General features: G+C 35.0%; 1 protein-coding gene across 9 annotated transcripts in view; it reads right to left on the reverse strand.

Moving 5' to 3' along the window:
* LOC136842616 (transmembrane and coiled-coil domains protein 2-like) overlaps positions 1–21,027 on the reverse strand; it is a 499,544-nt gene that overhangs the window by 157,625 nt on the left and 320,892 nt on the right. For 2 of the 9 annotated variants that reach the window (XM_067110217.1, XM_067110215.1), the window contains exon 4: positions 18,461–18,499. The exons of the other annotated variants lie outside the window; for them this stretch is intronic. In XM_067110217.1, the coding sequence (XP_066966318.1) occupies positions 18,461–18,499 (39 nt within the window). The remainder of the gene's footprint in view (positions 1–18,460; positions 18,500–21,027) is intronic. 9 annotated transcript variants of the gene reach the window in all.

The following is a 21,027-nucleotide window of genomic DNA, read 5'->3' on the forward strand; positions in this document are numbered from 1 at the left end:
TATATATATATATATATATATATACGTATATATATATATATATATATATATATATATATATATATATATATATATATATATATATATATATAATTTTTATCACACCGTGATTTATATACGATCATGAAGTTACAAATGTTGTTTAATATCCAATTACGTTACTTCAGAATATCACCGATGGGGAATTTTATCACCGAAGGGGAATTATAAGTGATAAATGGATCGAGACCCGGCAGTACCTATCCATTTATCACTTATAATTCCCCTTCGGTGATAATTCCCCATCGGGGATATTCCCGAAGTAGCGTGAGTTGGATATTAAACATTTGTACCTTCATGATTATACATATATACGTAAATACGTATATATATGTATATATGTGTTTATATATGTATATACATATGTGTATATATGCATATATATAAGTATGTATATATATGTATATGTATATATACATATATATATATACGCATATATACACCAAATAAAAACTTTAAAACCCAGCTAGACTGTATCCACTAAACAAACTATGCAAAATGCATTCCAACTGGAGGTATATCTCGTACCTTAACATCACTTATTTTCCAATGTGGTATGATTTTGACTTTTCACTTGAATTTTGTCAACTTTGACAGCAAAGTCCTGTGAAAACGTGTCATGGTGTTACTGTAATACTTGTCCAAAATAGGTGTGTTACCATGAAAATAATTAAAATATACCCTGCTAACACAAATTTGCAATTTTGAGAATACTTCAGCAGTTTCATGGGTTCAACTTGGTAAACGTATGTCATTTAACATACCCAAAGTCGTCATTAAATTTACCAAGACTCATATAAAAGTTATCCAGCCAGCTGAATCTATTACAATGCATATTAGCGTTCATCGGAAAGCCATGAAAGGATAGCGCTCCAGTGCAACAGAATACAAAAAACCTCTCAATCTCATTACGACGAATCGATAATCGTTATAAAAGTGCGACTACAGCTACTTCTAAGTTCCTGTAACCTTCTCGATGTATAACCAGCGGCATGGGATTACATTTCTTCGACAATATTAACGACACATAGGACACTGACATAAGTCTCAAGCAGTAAGTAAGAAATTACATGCATTCATACATGCCACTTTTGCTGAGGGACGTAGAGATAATGCTGATAATTATCACCGTAATGAGTAATATATGTATGCAATTTTAATGTGTGGGATGGGTGAGGAAATGCTGATACACACGACCTTGACCTTTTACCCTGCTTAAATAAAAACAATAAATTAAATAGAAAACTTAGGCCTACGAGGCACATCCCTCACTCGAACATTTTTTTTTTTTTAGTTTCCTTTTTAGTCTGAAAATTAAATTTCAACAACGTGGGTTGTTACATGCCACCGTCCATACGGAAAGAGAGAGAGAGAGAGAGAGAGAGAGAGAGAGAGAGAGAGAGAGAGAGAGAGAGAGAGAGAGAGAGAGAGATCAATATAAAAAGTTGGGCTTTTATCATTACTACACAGATATTTCTTCCGTTGACATCCAGAAAAATTGAGACAAATCTGGGGAAGCAAAACAACTAACAAAAATGTGAAATTCACCAGATGAACTTGAAAGGGGTTCTGTGCAGCTACTGGAATAGATAATCTCATAAACAACACTCAAGAGCAATAAGCACGCTATACAAGGCCGACGACAACATACAGTAGTTTCTTTTTAGTCATCGTGCCTTTCCGACAAAAGCCTCAAGGATTTTACCTCCCTCCTCAATGGGGCTTTGACGCCCATCTATTGTATATCATCAATAAACAGACTTAAAATACTAATTAAGAAACAAGATTGCCGCTTTACTAACAACGAAGGTAAATAAATGGGTTATGTAGTACCAGCAACGAGGATGACTTAAATGGAAATCGTTTCTAATCCTATTAAAGTTTAAGGGAACCATATATGCTGCTCATTTCCAACATACTGCTGATGGCATCTGACGTCAGAATCCCCCTTCCTGGCCATCAATTTCCTCTACACCTACCCCACCCACCTTTGCCCTGACGAAGGACGTTCATACTGTACGTCCCTGCCTTCCACATGCGGATTCATGAAAGCTAATGACGACTTGGATACCACTCACGCTCCCAATCTTCGTTCAAAAACACACAAAGTGGTTAATTAGTAAGATTTGTCTTCTCTGAGAATTAATGACATTAGCCCAGGAGAGTGAGTCTTGAACAAAGGCATACGATAAAAATGATCTTCTAAAAGAATTACAAGCTCCATTAAATGATGAAGAATCTCTCGCTCTGATTTTCTTTTAATCCAGTAATCAAAATTTCGATAAAATCTTTTCCTCGTAATAGTTTTTCCACTCAATTTTCTTTAGGTATTTAAAAATTGGTCAACGCCGGTACATTTACGCACGAACACTAACAAGTTTTTTATTTACTTGCCTTTTTTTTTTACTCAATTCTAATTTTACAGCTTTGGCCAATTGTGTGTCGATGAGGCCTTAATTAAGTTCATTACAAGTGTTGATTGCCTCCTGTAGAATAAAAAAAATCCTATTATAATTGGATTATATCTGTACTTTATAAAAGGCAATTAATGAAATTTTGACAGTCATCACCATCCACTAATCCTTACATTAATAAGTGAACTCCACATCGGAATGCATGGAATACTGCACCTCTCCATTACCCATTCCATCAACATGTGATCTCTTTCTCTTTCTCTTTCTCACTTTTACCCTCGTATTGAGTTCCATGAAAAGGTGATCCATCTCTCTCTTCCTCTTAGCAGTCTTCCCTATCAGCAACATCCAATTTCTTGTTCCATTAAGGATCGGATTACAGCTTTGCTAACGATGGTCATAATCCTTAGAGGTCGTCTCTGTCAAAAGAGGCTCGACCAATTGGCTCAGTCACATTCATTTGTTCGAATAACACCCGTCTCTTGGTGACCTCTTCTTGTTCTTTACCTATTGTAAATATGTTACTGCAAACCCGTACTCTTAATCGCCAGTGGAGTCTTCATATCAAACACAAATGAATTCATTTTATATTTTTACATAAACAGACACAATTTATATATATATATATTTATACTGTATATATATATATATATATATATATATATATATATATATATATATATATATATATATATATATATATATATATATATATGTACTGTTCAGATAATACAGTATTAAACTGGGATAGTGAAGAGAAAATGCACCAACTTGTGAAAGTTTAAGTGTTTCCACAATGAGAAATTTGAGAATTTATATCAGCAAGAATGTGCAATAACAACAAAATGTATGAAAGGTGGAAATATGGAAGCAGTTGATTTGTGTGGGTATTTACGAGTATATAAAAGATGATGGCAAGATGAGAGAAGAGGCAAGCCAAGGAACAGGTGAAGCAAGGGCGGTAGCAGGGTGAGTACAAAATACTGGGAAGAGACTTGCAGTGTCTCTGGAGGCCAAGTCGAGAATGTACCGAAGTGACGTGTTTGCTGATGCGAATGAGAGAAAAATCGTTGAAGCTGTTCGGATGAACTGTTTACTGTACACTGAAAGCGTGAGAGAGACGGAAGATACGCAGGAGCAGCCAAAAGGTTAACGTACAGTAGATGAAAAGATGGATCCCTGAGCTTTGAAGTGGTATGATCATGTAGAAAGAATCAAGGACGATAGGTTGCTGACAAGAGTGTCCAGTTCGAAAGTCTCTGCAGAGAGGAGGAGAAGCAGCCCTAAACCGCATCAGGCAAACGTCGTGAAGACGTACTGGAAATTATTTTAATATCGAGGAAGCACGAGGGTGCACGCAAGATAGATGAGAATGGTGAAGTGTGCGTAAAGGTGTTTAAGTGCTGCTGATGAGTGTTTGGTGGAGGTAAGTGAAGTGGCTGTGGATTTTTCTGTACAGGGAGTTCGACCACGATTCACTAGTTGTAAGTATAAAGGCGGCAGTGACCAATGTACTGTTTTTCTCGGGAAATGCCCTTTTTGTTAAGAGAACCGGCCTAATGTTGAAAACCAGCTCTCTCTCTCTCTCTCTCTCTCTCTCTCTCTCTCTCTCTCTCTCTCTCTCTTATATATATATACATAATATATATATATATATATACATATATATATATATACTGTATATATATATGTATGTATATTTATATATACATATATATATATGAATATATATGTATATATATATATATATATATATATATATATATATATATATATATATATATATATATATATATATATATATATATATATATATATATATATATATATATACGAACAACACGCTCGGAATATAGAATCGACAGGCATCCCGCAATTGGGTCACACTGGAGTCAATTTTTCATCAACCACTACTGTACATACCTGGATCAGATGGTGGACCTAAAGCAAATTTGCATCACAGCACTTTGAAAACTAAGTATATTATTAAGAGTCTTAAATAAATATCAAGAACTTCAAATGAATAATGATATCGATTACATCATTTACAATCTGACAGCCTTTTAATTAATATTAAGACAACTGCATGGCAATCATTATGACACTAATTCATAAAAGGCTACGTTCATGTCACCATTATCTTCCTAATAAAAGAGCGACGTGACATGCAATGCTTAAGAGACCTAAAGCATACGTGTATCTTTATGCAGCTATGTGCTTAACACTTCCCAAGTGCCCTTCAAGTGTGACTGACAGGGTGGTTGGAGCGAAATAAGTGGGAACGGCGTGACTCATACAGAAAAGGGTGTTTTAAAAAGCGCCATGCTGGTGGTAGAGGTGGGAAGCGAATAGAAATATGAAAAGATGATGAAATATGAGCTTAACGTCAATTTTGCTTATTACCAGCGGTCTTGAAATATGATCTTAACGTCAATTTTACTCATTACCAACGGTCTTAAGTAATACACTTACAAAGGCTGTCTCTTTCTCTCTCTTATAATTTTCCTTATAGAGGTAAACACAAAATGAAATAAGTAACAAGCAACTTAATAACATACCGAGTGCCAAAGACCAATGTTGCTGAACTGAATAACATACAACTATATAAATAAATAAAAATACTTGCAACATAACGCAATGCTTCTTGAAAACAAAAAAGACACACAGGCCAAATAACAACAGCGGAGAAAGAAAAGTAATCATAAGTAGACGCTGCCGAGAACCAACGTTTGGCACACCATACAACATACGGGATCAACGAGGCCATTTATCGAGGTACTAAAACAGAAAACGAGAACATTACGAACAATTTCAAATTTAACGAGTTCTGCCGCAGGGCATGCCCAGCTTCAAGGGAGACAAGGTCATGCAAATTAAAAACATGAAAAATAAATTACACTTACAATAATAACAACGATAGCAATAAGTACATCACTCAGGTGACTCTTGTATTCAAGAAGTTTTCGTTTTGTCATTATAGTCATGGTTATCATACAAGCAACGACAAAAACAAGGATAATTCATTAGAAGTCCGTTCAAGGACAGAAGTGTTAAATCATCAAAACAATGAAGGAAAACCAAAAATAAAGGTCAAGGAACTAACGCTAACCCCAGTGGCGATAACCTGACAACTTTACTTCATCATCAACTATCTTGGCACGAAGCCCGAGTCATAAAGGCAAGAAGCCTCAGCAATACACTTCTAATATTCTGGTCTCTACCAGAAAACAGGAAACTCTGAATACACAAGCGTAAATTCAGGCACTATATATACAGTATATATATGTAAATATACATACACATTTCTGCATATACTCGTATATATACATGCGTATGCATGTCTTATATATATGTATACATACATACATACATACATATATATATATATATATATATATATATATATATATATATATATATATATATATTGTGTATATATATACATGTATATATATATTATATATATACAGTATATATATGTATACATTTAACAAATGTTACTAAAAGGAATCCAGAGAAGGTGATCCACTAACCATATACGCAACAATCTCTACTATACACAGTCAAGACGACGTCCAGGACTCAATCTTCCTTCTGCAAGTCATAAAAAGATATTACGAGAGCCCTTAACCCATAATCTGCGATGCACAATTCGAAAGAGATTAAATAAGTACAAATGGATGACAGAAATCTTTGTCTTGAGATTACCTCTCAATTGGAGAGATAAGTAACGGTTAATATATATATATATATATATATATATATATATATATATATGTGTGTGTGTGTGTGTGTGTGTGTGTGTGTGTATGTACATGTATATATATATACATACATATATACATGGGTGTGTGTGTGTGTGTGTACGGAGAAAGACACAAATACACACAGACCCTTGCAAAGACAAAAAGGGAACATTTTCGACTTGAAGGGGATGATCAAATCTTTGACTGAAGAAACTTCAAAACAATTCCTTTCACGGTAAGCTTCACAAACGACGAAATTCCTACCGAATTCCTTGTTGAATCCTTGTTGAAGTGACTGCATAAAAATGAGATAACCTTCTTTGATGAAAAAAAAAAAAAAAAGCAATTACTTTCCATTAGGAAACCGATTATGCGCTGTAAATTTTTAGTACCCTAGAGGGCTGTTGGAAAAAGAAGGAAAAACTTAACTGTGTATGTCTATATACAGTATATATGTGTATATATATGTATATATATAATATATATATATATATATATATATATATATATATATATATATATATATATATATATATATATATATATATATATATATATATATATATATAGCTTAGTGGATACGTCCCTGGCACCCCAGTGTCACATCCAAAAGGCAGAGGTTTAATTCCTGTCCAGGCAGAATTTCTTCCATATAATTTCCACTGGATATAGATAAATTCCAAGGCACAGTGTTAGAAGGCTAATGTGGTTTAATTTGAGCGTATAAAATGGTTACGTGTAAATCAGTGACAAAACTATGTATCTATATATATATATATATTTGTATATATATATATATATATATATATATATATATATATATATATATTATGTATATATATATATTATACACATATATATATATATATATATATATATATATATATATATATATATATATATATATATATATATATATATACACATATGTAAAAGATTTATTTCTATGAAACACGTTTTCATGTGTTCATTTCACCACCTACATATATATATATATATATATATATATATATATATATATATATATATATATATATATATATATATATATATATATATATATATATATATATATATACTCATCCAAAAAATATGTTAAGTCTAAAAGTAGCTTTAGCAACAGCCGTAAATCCAACTTTCACGTCCCTTTTGCTCTGACCAAGAGCTCATTCAAGGCCATCTAAAATCGAATTCAAGTCTCAACAAATCCTAAGCCCCTGAGCAAACAATTCGACTCCTTAGCCAACTTCTTTTGAACCCTCTGCAAACTGTAAACTCTCCAGTACCTTCTACTCTGTGTTCTTTCCTAGTATGAATTTCTCTCTAATAATTCAGACGTTGTTCTGTTTGTTTTTATTTCTAGGACTGGATTAAAGGCTAATTATATCCAGCCAAAGCCTTAACATCTATTACACTTCAGGGCCTATTAACTAAGATAACGGAGAAAGGCATGAATGTTTGTCTTTACAATTACACACAGAGCCTAACATCTAACTCACTCATCACATGAACATTCCTATAATTATCTTCTATTTTGGTTTCAAAGTTCAACATTGCACAGAACCTCCTTTAGTTACTTTATTTTGCCAAGAGAAAAATGCAAATACACGGTACTCGGAAACACCACACCTCCCTCGCTCAAGTGTCTCCTGTGACCTCCCCTTTAAGCAAAAGCATTCTCCCTGGAGAGATGCTACAGTATATCTCAATCATTCTCTTCCTCTACTCCCCCTCCATCTTCGATGGTAAATTGAGTACACAACAGTGCGAAGAGAAGAAAGCGATATGAAATAGAACAAATAATCAAATCGAGCACCATTTTACCTAAATCACACAGCAATAAATTCTGTAAACATTTTGTTTTACATCGTGCGCTAAATACTCACAAAATGATTACACGATATAAAAACTAAACAGCAGTTTCGCTTCGTTTTATCCAAGGTAACAACAAAAATAAATAAATAAAAAGACGTTGTGATATTTTTAAAAATCAAAATATAAGACTTTAGGAAGAATTTTTTTTCCAAAAGGTACCTCTAACACGGGAACATACAAGTCAGTAAATACTAGACAAGGTGCGTTATTTTCTCCTAAGATGTTTAACATCTTTATGGATGGAATGCTGTGAGAAGTCAAATGAGAAAGCAAATCAGATGCAAAACTGTGGAATAAATAACCGAGTCATGTGGATTGGTTAATGTGTAAATATGGTACAATAATGATTGGGAATTGTGAAAAGCTACCATAGAAACTAGTGAAAGTTTTTAAAGTGTTTGCCAGAGGAGAAACTTGAGTGTAAATACGAGCGAGAGTAAGCTTATGAGGATAAATGGAGAGTAAATATGGATGGCAGAAGAATGAAGTGGCTAATTTATATAGGTACTTTGGAATAGGTATAATGGAAGATGGTGGCACAGCTTGCGAGGAGAGTCACGAAAACCCTCCAGAAAGGAAGGTTGCAAGAAGGGTGCAAAAGAATGGGAATGGACTTAAGTGCCAAAGGAAGCCGTGATGGGATTGTACATTATTTGGGGACTGAGTCAACACCTAAAAATGCTGAATGAAAAGGAGGGAACAAGGTTGAATCTTTTGAGATGAACTGTTTACATAATACATGGGTGCAAGAACAATGCCATGGATAATGATGAGGTGGCAAAAAGGACAGCCTAGGAGGAAGGATGGATTGTCAATGTGTACTCAGATGATTTAGTCAAGGTGAAAATAAAGACGACAGGTGGGTTAAAAAGGGTTATAATCTAGAGGTGTCAGAGGGAGGAAACTGGAAAGAAGGGCTGCAACACTCAGGAATCTCAAGAGGGTGCTCAAGATGGGAAAGAACGATGCAGTGTATGCACGGTGGAGGTGAAGGGGGTGTTTTCTGATGATTCATTCTTTAGTGCAGTGTTTGCAGAGACTAATGCTGTGGAAGTTTTAATAAACTGGGACATCAATTAAGATACAGCGGTTAAAAGTACGAATTTGGCAGTGATCACTGTCTTGTCTTTACACAGGAGTGATTTACAATATCACCTATGCTAGTGTGCGGGCACTGTTTTCCGTGAAGGGGAAAATTTTTCTATCTAAGCGTGGTGTGTCCTTGCAACTCCTTTGCATCTTGGATGCGTGTTCAAACCACCTGACTGTTGAAACTTATTCTCAAAGTTGATAGCCAGCTAGCTATAAATATAAATATAAATATAAATATAAATATATATATATATATATATTATATATATATATATATATATATATATATATATATATATATATATATATATATATATATATATTATATATATATACACACAGTATGTTGGAATATTTATATATTATATCTCAAGGAAAGCTAATTATAACCTTATGCATAAGCAGATGTCAGCCATATTTCGAACTAGACATTTACTCAGAGCGCATGGTAATAAGTCTCTCATTTGCTTAACGTGCCATTGTATGATCCGGATGATTATTCGTCGGCACAACATGTCATCAACTCGTATTAGCACAAATAGGGACCGAAGCACTACTCATGTCAATGAAGAGTAATCTCTTATTGCATATACAGACACACGGCTGAAGGCATAATTAATTCCCTTTGCCTGACATGGGGAAAAATAAGCCTGAATATGCATGTATATGCACATAGAGAAACACGTTACAGAGTATCTATTTAGAGTAAATACAATATATACTATATATATATATATATATATATATATATATATATATATATATATATATATATAATATATATATATACATATATATATATATATATATATATATATATATATATATATATATATATATATATATATATATATATATATATATAAAATATATAATATATATCTATTTAGAGAAAATAAATACACTATATATATATATATATATATATATATATATATATATATATATATATATATATATATATATATATATATATATATATATATATATATATATATATAGGTCACTGACGCATTTTCAACTGTTGAATCATGGATGAACCCTTGGCTGAAAATTGAAAATTAACCGTATAATCACCACTACACAGAAATCTTAGCAGAACGTCGAACGCCTTTACAATAGTGGACCATTGCCCTCAATCTTGTAAGCAATCTCGCACTCTCTGTATGTTAAGCCTTTTCCTTTCCAATCTATCCACCACTTTCCACCCTCCAGTTCACCAACAGAGCCTTCTATATTCGTTCCACACGACCAAACCATCTTAAAGCAACCAGGTTCACCCTTTTACTTGTATTTACCTTTTTAACATCGATTATCTCCACATTTTTCACCTAGTTCTTATATCACATATGCTATGCAAAGGATTCATCCCAACAACTTAAATCTATAAATACATTTTCACTTCAGAGACTCCAACTGTTTTAATAATAATAATAAACAATAAAAAAAACAAAAAATGGAACAGACGAGATGTTACGCATATATACTCCTTACATAATCAAGTACAAATAGTTGAGCTTGCTTTTCCATATACTCTATACTAAATAATCGAGCAAATTTTTCTGAGTATTTTTTTTTCTAATTATGAATATTCTTGGGAAACTACGTATTTCCAACAACACAGCCCATTTCTCTACCTATTTCCACAAAACACTTTCCATTTTCGCTCACCGACCAAAGGAACCTCATACCCACCAACGATGCTATCTCTCTGGCTGTCACCTTGCTTTGCACTTCATGTGCTTTGCACATCCTCCCTCCCACGCTCTCCAAACCGAACCAGGCAGATTCTGACTATCCTATAAAGGTTCGCTTTCTAGGAATCTTTTCCATTTCTCGGTCACAGGCATCACTGTTATAATGTTTTTTTCTGTCTCACCCGTTCTTACAATGTTCCTACGAGAAACACACACGCCTATAAATCCATTCTTGCCCATCGACATCCTGATACTAAAGAAAAGTACATTTTCTAATTCTAGCCTCTCAGATACCCCAGAGACAACCAGTCTTTGTCCTATTTATTTAAAAATGCTTTTCATGAAATTCAATTTCGATGTTACTAAAAAAAAGTCAATATACTTTCAAACTCCAACTCTACGATGATATACAAATGCCTGTAGTTTTCTTTTCATTCTTAATTAAGATGGCCCTAATCACACTATGTACGTCCTTGCATCTCTTTAATGTTGCACGTTTCAAGTGATGAATCCCTTTAATTCATTACTCTGTTATCACAGAGATACTTAATTTTTCTCCACATTCTTTTAAAACGAAAATAAACCTATCACAGACTATTTCAGAGTTAACGTTAGCAATCGTGCAAAATTAGGAAAATAAATATATCATACATCATCCACTTTATTCACCGGAAGTATCATGGGAATTACTGTGCAAGAATGATTCTGGTATAGCTATTCAAACATCTTAGAAAATTATTCATAGTGCTATCACCCCACAGAAACAAACACTTCACCTTTAATTTTGGTCAAGCCGACCATCCTACAATTACCTGACAGATTTTTCAGACCTTTAGCCTCATTAGTGCCTAATACTTTGTTATCGAGAGTCCAGATCTTTCAGGAAATAGAAATAAACTAAAATCTCACATCATCTGCGCTGCTAAAGTGACTCACGGAACACACGAGCCACTTTCCCTCATGCTAGGCCTTTCTTAGAGAATATTTGCAACATATCTCATGTCCTGAAGGCGTCAGTCCTATCGCATCATCTCGGAATCCCTTTCTTTACTGGTTCAAACTTTGCAACTCTTGCTTCTGTTGCTCTTGGAAATATTTCAAAGAAAAATAAACACTGGTATATCTGAAGAGAGCTACAAAAAAGATGAGAAATTAAATGTTATAAAGAGCAAGCACTTGCAACTATAACAGTATAAATACAGAATATAATTATTAAAAAACCATATCTTTAATCTTCAAACGATTACATTACCGCTCATGAATAAAAAGAAATACGGTCTGCCGGCAAAGAACTGTCAGGACTATAACAATGTCATAACATGTAGTTCACTAGAACATTCTAAGCGGACGCACAGAATGTCAGACGCTATAAACACATTGCGAATCTAAAGACAACAGTTTTTTCCTTATAATGTTCACATCACGGACAGGCTCTGGGACATAAAAGAGAAAAAGGACGCTGAATATCACGCGTGCCTACAGGCACAAAGAAACTTTTTGAATGGTAAAAGAATTAATGAAGTTTTTGCCTGAGGCACAACACAGGGACCTTAAAAGTAAGCGTGTGCAAAAATTATTCCGAGGCAGAAACCATGAATGAAATTTCTGCTTAAAACATTCCAAGACATGAAAGAGAGAGAGAGAGAGAGAGAGAGAGAGAGAGAGAGAGAGAGAGAGAGAGAGAGAAGAGGAGAGAGAGCAAAGGTTTATCTACCAGAAAGCTTTTCGGGTAATTTGCTGGAACCTCAAATAATTCAATCTTCTTACACTTTTATCTTGGATAAAATATTAAATAATAAAAAAAGTACGAAAGATAAACGTTCTAGAGAGCTCGTTATGTCAGCAACTGAGAAGAAATGGAGCCAACCCGAATAATACGCTCCATTTGCTAATTCTAACGCTTTCCCAAGACAGCAACTTTAAGATTTCTTTGCATTAACAAGGGCAGTTAATCTTGCCGAGTTCTCCCGGGAGTGCTTACTCTGGAGGTACAAAATCCACTCTCCATTTCAAGGAAGGGGGGAGAGAGAGAGAGAGAGAGAGAGAGAGAGAGAGAGAGAGAGAGAGAGAGAGAGAGAGAGTTTCCTTGAATAGCGTATATCGTTTTTATTTCCTTTACAAAAGCGTTCAATCTTCGAGAATCTTTTCAAGATCCCTCGGTATGCGACTTACGCGACGTGATTACCTGTAGAGCCATTTCCTTAAAAGCTTTTCGGTCCGCCGTTGTTGGATAAGGACGGCGTAGTGGAAGAACTTCTGCAAATTTGCTAAGAATGCTGTTTCCTGTGCGGCTAACATCGTCGAAATCCTTTTATGCCACAGGTAAAGCGGTCCGGCAAACAAAGGGCTTCACTTCGCAATGATCCAATTTCATTGGCGTTTGTTGACGAATCCACCACTCGCACGCTACCAACAGGTGCGCTTCGGTTGCATAAAACAAGCTTTTAGAGAGAGAGAGAGAGAGAGAGAGAGAGAGAGAGAGAGAGAGAGAGAGAGAGAGAGAGAGAGAGTCTTATGATTGGTTTTATCGCTGAGAGGAGGAATGCATCGTCGAGGCCCTCCCGTATTGATGGTACACATTTTGGCGGAGCGAAAAACATCCCCCCCGCCTCCCTCTCTCTAATAAATATGTGAGTGTCATATAGGAGGAAAAAACAATAAAGTTAACAGGGACACACTTTATTTTAGGAACTCGCCCATATCTTGCTTCTTAGTCCAATTCGAGAATCGAAAACTGGTCACTTAGTTTGTAAACTGAATGCGCTACCACTATGTCACAAAATGAGAGAGAGAGAGAGAGAGAGAGAGAGAGAGAGAGAGAGAGAGAGAGAGAGAGAGAGAGAGAGAGCGCGATTTTCTGGTGTAACTACAAAGTATTTTTAAATGACATGCTTTCTTTACATATAGAACACACACATACACAAGCAGAGAGAGAGAGAGAGAGAGAGAGAGAGAGAGAGAGAGAGAGAGAGAGAGAGAGAGAGAGAGAGAGAGAGAGAGAGAAATATCTTTCCTGTGTAACCACAAAACCGACACATTGGGAGATGTTTGTGAGAAGAGATTATGTGGAATTTCTTCCGTCTGATGTTCCATTCACGCGAAGAAAATCCTCAGAGGCGCCGCTGGGGATCAATAAGGTGAGCAGGGATTCGAATACGAAATATGGTGCAATTAGGGGATTCCAATCCCTCCCTCCTACACAACTCCTCCCTAGGGACTGTTTATAGGTCCATAATATGGAGAGTTGAGATTACAAGGTATTAAGGACTTGGTTTCCTTACAACGTCAAATTTCGGCACCTAAGGGCCGGGTAATATTTTTTTTTTAATCTCTTAGAGCTGAAGTTATTAATACTACATCCCAAAATCAATCTGTAATATTAAGTTTCACCTCCAAAATGGTATAAATGACTTCTCATGGACATCAAAAAGTCACTACTATAAAATGTCAAGTCCAAGTTAAGAACTAAGGCTAGTTGTAATATGTTAAGGCTTCACATAAGAGTAAAACAACACGTCAGTTTCCATAAATAATTCGGAAGCACCAATCCAAAGCGAACATCCAAAAATGAGGAACCGACTCTGCTCCCAAGTTATTCATGTTATTCGAGGTTGTAATAATTTCAGTGACCCTCGTCGATTCCAACAATGAGTGAACGGAGAGCCATCTTTAATCACCTGAATCATTAATGGATTAAATGCCGAGAGGAATACAGCAAAAGTGAACACGAGATACGGCTCGGAGGTCAAGATCATTCCGGTGGGTCAAGTGGGGTTGCAGACTGGAATCCCGACAAAGGGGGACTTTGAGAAAATGGCGACTTCTCCCGAGTTTACATTCTCATATGAGAGAACATGGATAGTAATAAACAGAATAAACAGAAGGTGACGCATGGGAGAAGTTGCAAAGTTCACTCGTCAAACAGTTACCACAAAGGCTTTAGAAGACCACGAAAATTTCATAAAATGACCTGATTTCAATAACTTAATGGAACACGATTAGAAACGTATGAACTACCTCCAATTTAGCTAGGAAATAACTAGGATACTCATAAATCTACATGAAAACCTTTCCAAAACAGCCAAAGGAAGAACTCATGAACAGGCCTTCGTTCTTCAGCACTTGGCTACGTACCTCCATGGCAACCAATAAAGAACGGTGCTTCACCTTGACTAAGGACTGCCACTTCTGAAATGAACCCTCTTGGTGAGACCACATCTCACATGATATAGTAATAAAGAGTGAGTCATGGAGGCTCATGCTCGGCTACTGTGTTCAGCATGTCTTCATCCCTTCCATGTTTCTATATGAGATTCTTGACCACACCTCTACTTGTAAAGCATCCTGAAAGCGGCACCGAGACACGCATCTACTATACATATTGTCTTCCTCTCACGTCCACACATCCAATAGTAGATTGTCGAGGTAATGCAATCACTAGCACAGAAATGACGCATAATTAGCACTATAACGAAGAACTTTTACATTTATTATACATCCATTTTAAACCACAGAACAAAATATGAATCATTTCCTTAAAAAAAGAATACGGTATAGTCAACGACACCCGAGCCAAGTATCCGTCCAATTTTAAGACAAATATATAATCTAAATAGGCTTCAGTTGCAATGCTGGTTAATGTGAATGCTGGTAGTCCTCCTACAAGGCACACCTTCAATTCTCTCAAGCATTACTACTAAAAAAAAAAAGTGTTCTACTTGCTGAAAAGTTAACATCACACCCTGCATATCTCTCTCTCTCTTTCCTTTTAAGAAATACAAATCAATCACACAATATAAAAACAAAATCAGCTTACACAAAAGCCATAATAGAAAAAAATATTGAAATTGAATAACGTCTTTACTGAATTCCGAATTCAATAAACTCAAAGGTCCTTGAGAAAATAACAATAATGATAATAACAACAGCAACTCACAGCACAAGGATAAATGCACATGCATCTCAAGTTACTTACTTTACGTCTGTCAATTATTATTTTTATTATTATTATTACTATTATTATTAAAATAGTTTAACCAGACCACTGAGATGACAGTCAGCTCTCATAGGGTTGGACCAAAGGATTAGAATAAAATGCCAGGTCCACGCCAGAGGCCAAGCTCTGGGACCAAACAGGTCATTCGGCGTGATGATGAACGAATGAAAATTAAATAAAGAAAAAAAAAAAAAAACTGCACAAAGGCATATACTTTTACACTGGAACATACACACACATTAAATACATTTACTCGTTTCCATACACACACAAAAGGAATATGAAAATTCAAAATAAGTTAAGTAACATTTTAAAATTTTGATTTTTTTTAATTCATTAAAGGCCCTAGGGGTTTTCGAATTTTCATTATTTACTTATTTTTATAATTAATCAATTAAATTACAGTTCTTCATGAATATTAAAACTCTGCTCTCTGGTGTAGTACTAAATGACATTCTTTCTGTCAAAATGTTATTTAGTACTAACCCATAGATCAGAGTTGTGTATCCTGTTGAAGCTGAAAAGTCAGAAACTGCCAAAGGATCAAATGAGTCTGTCAACTTTCTCTCTCTCTCTGCAAATGGGCAACACAATCAAGTTAAGTTCAGCCACCCGAGGAAAAATTCAATAAAAAGACGAAGCCAATGTCTATCACATCCATCAGGAGGGTTTTAACAACGAAGATGATTTTGAAAACATAACGATAACTAATCGATATACGAGTAACAAGCACACTTTGAGCATTTGAAGGCCACCCCAAGATGCCGACTTAAAATCGCTATGGCATTCTCTCGATGCAATTCTTCCCGTAAGAGTATAAGACAACAAATGCTGTCACTGTCCCTTGAACGTAACGTATTCTAATAATTTTATGTTTTTGTTACTTACATCTATAATATTCTAATAGCTTGTTATTGCCTCTCATATGTCTCGCATTCTAATAACTTGCTATTTCTTTTTCGTACTTGAAAAATATTCTAGTAACTTGCTGTTGCTGTCTCTCAAATGTACCGTATTCTAATAACTTGCTTTTTAGTCCCTGGATGCATCATATTATAGTAACTTGTTTTTGTCTCTTACGTATTCTAATAATCTTGGTAATGCAATGCTATTGGGAAAAGCATACCGACTCTAATTCCGAGCAACTGAAAAATGTTATTTACATGTACTCTTCTATTTAAGGTTATTTAAACGGTCCAGTCAGAAATCTACTGTCATAATATATTAAAATCTTTATGATTAGTTACCGACTACCTGAGTACCAGCAATTACCGAATTAATTAATTTTCAGACTTTTAGCATTAATGTTATGCAGTTTTCCCAGATGTAGTAACTGCTTTTAGGAAATTTTACCAGAACGCTAGTGGTATATTATGAAAGTTCTTCATATTCCGTAAGCATCTTTCTATAAATATTTAATTTGTAACATTCTATCGTTACTATTCCCCTATTTTTCATATTTTTCATTTGGATGAGGCGTCTGCTTCATCTGTTCAGACACACAGTCGCACAAGTGGCTGAGCCTTTCGTATACATTAAACCACTAATGTCACCCCTGTTACTGATATAAAATAATAAAAAAAAAATTCATAATATATGCCACATGGATTCATATTCATCAAATCTTATAACGCCGAAAAGTTTCCTTTTTCATCAATGGATCCTCCATTATCAAGAACATAGCCGAAAATACAATAAAAAAAATCTGAACACAGTCAAACAGCATATAGTGACCTATCTTGAATTTGCAATGTAAACAGTTATAAATTCGAAAGGCTCTCTCTCTCTCTCTCTCTATTCCTAATCAAGGGCTGTGTAAGGCGTCCAGTAATAATTGACATACCTTTAAAAGATATAACAAAACTGATCTTATACAAGGATTCCATCTTTATTAAATGACACCTTAGACCAAAATGGCATAAAAATAATAAGAAATCTTTTCAAGTAATATTTCGGGAAGAGTCAACAAAACAGCAAGATAAGATGGGAAACATTGGTTCCTTTGGGATTACCATGAAAGACCCCCTCCAAGATATCAAAAACCTCTGAGAGAGAGAGAGAGAGAGAGAGAGAGAGAGAGAGAGAGAGAGAGAGAGAGAGAGAGAGAGAGAGAGAGAGAGAGAATATTAGTACAGAACTCTGTACAACAACACGGAGGACAGAAAAAACTGTTAATCAGAGTGCCTTCACACTTCAACACAACTCACAACTTTAGGAAACCAAAACAAAGTATCACATCAATCAATGAAAACCGTACCAGAAGATCTGAATTACGATTAACTACTGTATAAGAATCACTACATACATTTCTTGCATTCCATCTACTTCAAAATAAATGCAACAAAATCAAGCAATTATTCAAAACAACAGCAGAAACTACAAACTTACAAGAAGCGATATTGAGTAAGTGTCCAGTTTTCTGTAGGAGTGTTATGTATTGCATAATTGTAACTGGTGCCTAAACTCCGTTAAAGGATGGGATGAGATGGGAGGGGATGGGGGAACACCCATTATCGAAAGCATCATGTTAGAAATAATCCAGACAAAGAAAGACTCGGAACACACACACACACACACACACGCACACACAAAATGTTTTACCTTTCTAAAAAGGAGTCTTTAATCCGGAAAAGACAGTGTCTGGCAGAAGAGAAAAGGCGAAATTAATCCCACTGTATGTTAAGGAAACAATTAAGAACATTAATCAACCTGATACCTACAAAGAACGTGACCTTTCACCTCTTCCAAAATATGAAGTCCTTTGTCAACCTGAACGACTTTCAAACCAAAGCTTTTCATTCCCGTCGCAGGGATCAATTCTAAAAAGCAGCTGATTATAACCTTTAATTCTTCCACTTACATTAGCCGCCTTAGTCGTTTGACCATCCCAAGAACTTTGACAGTTCCAAGATTTTTAAAGTATTATAGAACTTTGCAGTAGGTCTACATCACTCACAAGAACTCTGACAGTTCCAAGATTTTTAACGTATTATAGAGCTTTGCAGTAGGTCTACATCAGTCAGGAAATAAAAAGTTTAAAAGTATGCTTCATCCCGCAACATCTCCATTCCGCCCTCAAACATGTATTCTCTTTCATTTAAAATAATGAAACTAACTAGTTTTCCTCCTTTCATTACGGAGGATGGGAATGATAAGGCTAAAATAATTACAAAATCGAGTTTACCCCTGACGACAAACTACCATTTTCGAAACTGTACGATGCCTCTCAGCTTATAACAAAACCATGTCGTCTGGCGAGGGAAAATCTACTGCCACAAATATACGCCAGGGAGAACTAAAAGTTAAACACACTGTACCCCTAAGAATTTTATACTTAAATACACGGAAGCGCTTAGTAGTTCGCTCTTGCAATGAAATATATGTTTACATACATACGCATACAATATAATTTATATACATATATATAACATATATAACATATATATATATATATATATATATATATATATATATATATATATATATATATATATATATATATATATATATATATATATATAAGTACCACTGTGAAACCAGGATTTCGGGAAATTTTCAGGGAATTCCTGAAATCACCAATTCACTTAGGGACATTTGATCGCCGACGGGCTAGTACTGAACACGGCGAAACACTGATTCATCTACACTGTTTCGCCGTGTTTAGTACTAACCTTTCAAGGATCAAATGCTCCTAAGCGAATTGGTTATTTCACGAATTCTCTGAAAATTTCAAGGTTTTCATGACTTCCCTAGTTTCACCATCTTACTGTAACACACACACACGTGTATATATATATATATATACACACATATATATACATATATATATATATATATATATATATATATATATATGTGTGTGTCTGTGCATGTGTGTGCACTGGCTCATATGCACATATGAACATTAGAATTTAGATACGAAAAATTAAGAACAAAAAAGTATACGAAATTACAGTACATCTGAAGCGGGAAATCATTTTCAAGGAAATAGCAACGCCTTAATATCTCAGTAAAGTTTCTCAGGCTAGGTTCAATGTCACGAAAGTAATAAGTCCTAATGGAAAAAAAACACAAAATGAAAGGCGACAAGGAAAACTTGAGAGTTCAAGGCAATTAAACACATCTGGGACAGGAACAAATGGTGTAACTGGTCAGTGGGGCATTAGGCTGAACTCCAGCGAACCAGCACAACACTATTGATTAACCAAATCTCGAACTATGCTCGAACTCGAGGAATCGCTTCGCCTTGCCCAGATACAGCACTGTGTTGACGACTGTGAACATCTGAAGACACAGTGTTATCTTCGTTTTACACATCACTTCAAAGAGTCTCATCTAAAGCTGTCAGAAAACTAAGTACTGCTTATAAACCATCCTACATCGACACTCATAATGGCCGTAGTGCCACAAAATTTAGTGCATTTGTTCTACAACCTCTAGAATAATGGTTCTTTGTCTGGATGTTAGTAGTCTCAAGGGACCTTTATCTCTGAGACGGGGTTGATTAAAGTGACAGTAATGTTGATTTTGGGAAACTGCAGCAATTTATCATGTTATGCCAATTTCCTTTATTTGTATTTCAACAAGGAATTGCCATTAGCACCCTTAGAGCCTGCGTCCCTAGGCCCAAAATGCCACTCACACTGCAGAACTTCCACATCCTTACTCGGTTGAGGAGGCGCTAAGTCACACAGCCCAGCAACAAAAGTCTTTCCTGTCACTCCAAAATATTGATGCCGATGCTCAGAAGAATACAAGCGGCTGCAATTCCCCTTTAAACCTCCATACACCTTTGTCTTACCTTTTTACTATTTCACGCCTATATTGGTCACAGTATATATATATATATATCTATATATATATATATATATATATATATATATATATATATATATATATATATATATATATATATATATATATATATATATATATATATATATACATGCATATATAAATGTTATATATATTATATACCGTATATATACATATATAAATTTCTGAATCACATTGGGATCGAACCCCAGTCTCTCAAATGAAAGGCCAGGACGCTACCAACTGACTCCTTGGCTTTTCATTTAAGCGACCGTGGTTCGATTCCGACATGAGTTAAATTGTTCTCTGTAAAACACGTGCTTATGTGTTCATTAGTTCCATTGTGTACACTG

Source organism: Macrobrachium rosenbergii, chromosome 10 (genome assembly GCF_040412425.1).
Source record: "Macrobrachium rosenbergii isolate ZJJX-2024 chromosome 10, ASM4041242v1, whole genome shotgun sequence".
Lineage (NCBI taxonomy): Eukaryota > Metazoa > Arthropoda > Malacostraca > Decapoda > Palaemonidae > Macrobrachium > Macrobrachium rosenbergii.